This window comes from Plasmodium gonderi (genome assembly GCF_002157705.1).
Source record: "Plasmodium gonderi DNA, contig: Pgo-contig_334, whole genome shotgun sequence".
Classification (NCBI taxonomy): domain Eukaryota; phylum Apicomplexa; class Aconoidasida; order Haemosporida; family Plasmodiidae; genus Plasmodium; species Plasmodium gonderi.
This window is the reverse complement of record NW_021629237.1, coordinates 1-3,807: the sequence shown is the minus strand read 5'-3', so window position 1 is coordinate 3,807 and position 3,807 is coordinate 1. Positions and strand designations below refer to the sequence as shown.

Genomic DNA, 3,807 nt, shown 5'->3' with positions numbered 1-3,807 from the left:
AATAAAAATATATTATTATCTAACATAAAGGAAACATATCATAAAAATATTTTATATAACGCATAGGGATTCTTAAAATATGTACATTTCGTATAAAATAATTAGTATATATATATAAGATTATAAAAATAAAAATAATAACTGATGATAAAATACTACTTTCGCATGTATATGTATTACCATAAAAATAATTCAATAGCTTCATTCAGTTAATTAATAATACATATAATAAATCACGATTATTAAAGTAAGTTAAAATAATCATATAAGATAAATATATTTTGCATATATATTAAAAAATTCATATACTTCGCGATAATGTTTAGTAATATTATTGTGTCTCAAATATTCATGCATTAATTCTGCCTAAATATATAATAATGTTGAATATTTTTTAAAAAATATAAATATCACATAAAAATTAACATTATATACACATTACAATAAAAATATTGGTGAATATATAAATACTCAAAACAAAATATAATATTGCTCAAACAAAAAAAGTGAACCCTAAACCCTGTGAAAAATAGATTTTATATAATTAATAATTTTAATAGTATTATATTCTTATTTCTTTTTATGCGCCGGATTAACATATTTTTCATAATATAAATGTATATGAATATTTAATTGTATAATAAATAAATATTATACAAATAAAAAATTTTTTTTTAACATTAATAAACAATGGTACTTCTAATTTACGTATAATACAAAGAATAAATAATACATACAATTTTTATTCTTTGTATTGCATGTAATAATAATAAAAGTGCTATTTTATCAAATACTATTAACGATTTAATATTAAGGATTCATTTTTTTCAAACGAATGTTATGTATTTATATATTTTGCTCTTCTGATTGTTCTAAAAATATATATGATTATTAAGGTGATACTGATTTTTTTGTATCACTCATAAGAATAATATAATTTTATCCCATAATTATTAGATTTTAGAAAATATCTATTAAATATTTGATTATATAATATATACTAATTTATATTTTATATTTCGTATGTTGTACACATGTATTTATAATCCTCAAATGTAATAATTATACAATAATATAAATTAATAAGTCAAGCTAAAATGTCCCTGGGGGAAAAATTAATTAAAATTTAAAATTCATAACAGAACAAATGGACATATATCTATATCGTCACTAGATGCTCTAATCAATAAATATTAATAGAGACATTATTTATAAAATTAATTTTTTTTTATATAAAATATAATGACACCTGCTAAAAAAAATGAAGCGGTACCTTATTAATTTTCGGAATATATAAATAAATTAATATTACATGAACTCTATGGACGATTTGAGAATAAAATTCATCTTTTCAGATTTATATAACATATGAATTCATCCATATTTATATATTATTTATTAGTATATTAACTGGAAAGATTATATCCTTTTTAGGGTATTTTTTAAATCCTTGTCAACATTTATACAAATTTCGAATGACATTGATAGTTTGATTCAGCAGAATTTAGTGTCCGTAAAAGATAGGGAACCCAATAATTTTAATAATATTTGTCAGAAAATAAGAGAACTATATAATATTATGTCTTATAATGATTATTGTAAAAACGAAAAATGTTGTAACTACATTAACTACTATATTAGAGAAAAAATTACAGATTATTTTAAATATAATGATGAGGAAATTAATAAACATTTTAATATATTTGTTGAACGTATTAAAACTGATAATCCTTATAATATATGTTTGCTTGAAATAAAATATATAGAAAAAGCAGAATTTGATAAAATGAATAAATTATATGATTTATATGAAATTTATGAAAATATTTTAAATTCGAATTCAGAAGATAATAATTATCCTAATGATTGCGAATATTTAAATGATTTCATTGAAGAATATAATGAAATTATCGTAGAACATAAAGATGATACATATTTCAACAAAGAATTAAAAAATCTCAGATGCTCAATAGAAAATAATAAGTTATATAATAATTGCAAAGATAGGTTAACAGATACGTTCAATAATTCACATAATATAATAAATTGTAATGGACCTGAGGAAATAAAATATTTAAAGGAATATTCAAAACAAATTTATTCGTACATTAGTGCAAGGTCTTCTATTCAACCAGCTAATATGAATGTTATAATAGCAACTACACTTAGTAGTGTAATTTTAGTAACAGTACTATATTATATCTATAAGGTTAAATAAAATTTTATTTAAAATTTTTTGTCCTATAAGGATAGTATTATTATATAATTAAAAGGAAATAAGATTGGATTCAACAAGTAATTAAATTATAAAATCCATATATATTTTTTTAATATTAGCTTACTACAGCAAGAAATTATTTACGTAATCGCTTTCGAAGAATAAATAAAAATATAAGAGACGAAACATACGAGCATCCAATGTGGAACAGAAAACATTATCATAGGAATTCTAAAGGAAAATGTTATAATGTATCATATGTTTCAGAAAGAAAATACTAATATACTTATTTAAAAAGATGATGTAACTTTTATGCAATCATAATTATATTACTGAATATTGGTTAACTAAAATTAGAAAATTCCTTATTCATATATGTATGATACTAATAATGGTACTAAAAAAATAAAATAAAATTATATAATAAAATACAATATGAGGGGAAAAAATGATATGAAAATATATAAAATGATCTAATATATAAATAAAAAAATGAATATATAAAATAACACTAAATGTTACTTATCATGAATTTCATGTTAGTTTGAATATTTATAAAATATAAAATACACAAAAAGAAAAAATTTTTACACTGTTTTAAGGTGATGTTTCAGGATTTAGATTTAGAGACGTCTTCTTTTATAAATATTTTTGCTTCTGCTATGATTTTTTTATCTTTTATTATTCATTTCATATCTGAAAAATATATACATATATATATGTATAACAATGATATTTGCTTTTATAAAATATTTTTCGGATGAGTGTATATGGTAATTTTTTTTTAAGTGATTTATGTAATAACTGGACACAAAATATACAACAAATATTATATTTCATACTGACGTTATCATTACTGCATGAATATATTTTAATAGAATAAATATATGTGTAAATATATTTGTACATTTTACACATGTCTATTTTTATATATTTGTAGTATATCAATAACTTACTTTTCATATCAATTTAATTTGTATCATTTTACATAAATAGCGATATAATATGAATTGTATATAATATTTATTCATATATCATTTTTAGTTTTTTTAATGTATTTTAATTATATTGTTACTCGTTTTACGGATGAATAAATTAGTTGTAATATAGCACAAATCATACTATTTTTTTCATCATTAAGAAATATATAAAATTTAGACGTTTCTTACGTCTAAATTTCAATAAAACCTATTTAAATTAATAATATAATTTCCTATATGTAATATGCACTTACAATAATTTAATTCTTTTCAATTCTACTTGAACCTGGACGTAATAATTTTTATATAATTGTGGAAATAAATTCACATAGCATTACACTTTATAACATCACATAAAAACTTTATTATTTATATCTTAATAATTCTTTTAAATACATTTTTATTCTTTTGTTATTGAATCAAAATATGTGCAAGCATTATTAAAATAAAATATATATATATTTAAGATGATAAATATAGTTTTATTTATATTCCAACATATCCCTCAGCGATAGAAAGGGATTAAGGTTCAGTGTTTTAGTTTTTTGGTTTTTTGGTGTAGGTTTTACGTTATGCGTATATATAAATTTTTTAATTTGATACTTCATA

General features: G+C 19.3%; 1 protein-coding gene across 1 annotated transcript; it reads left to right on the top strand.

Annotated features, from left to right (window-relative positions):
- Positions 1–1,242: 1,242 nt before the first annotated feature.
- PGO_002895 (variable surface protein) lies at positions 1,243–2,499 on the top strand (the record flags this gene model as incomplete). The annotated part of the gene is made up of 3 exons (XM_028691211.1): positions 1,243–1,269; positions 1,403–2,209; positions 2,338–2,499. 3 exons carry the CDS (start codon positions 1,243–1,245, stop codon positions 2,497–2,499), a joined length of 996 nt encoding a protein of 331 aa, XP_028547012.1.
- Positions 2,500–3,807: the final 1,308 nt, after the last annotated feature.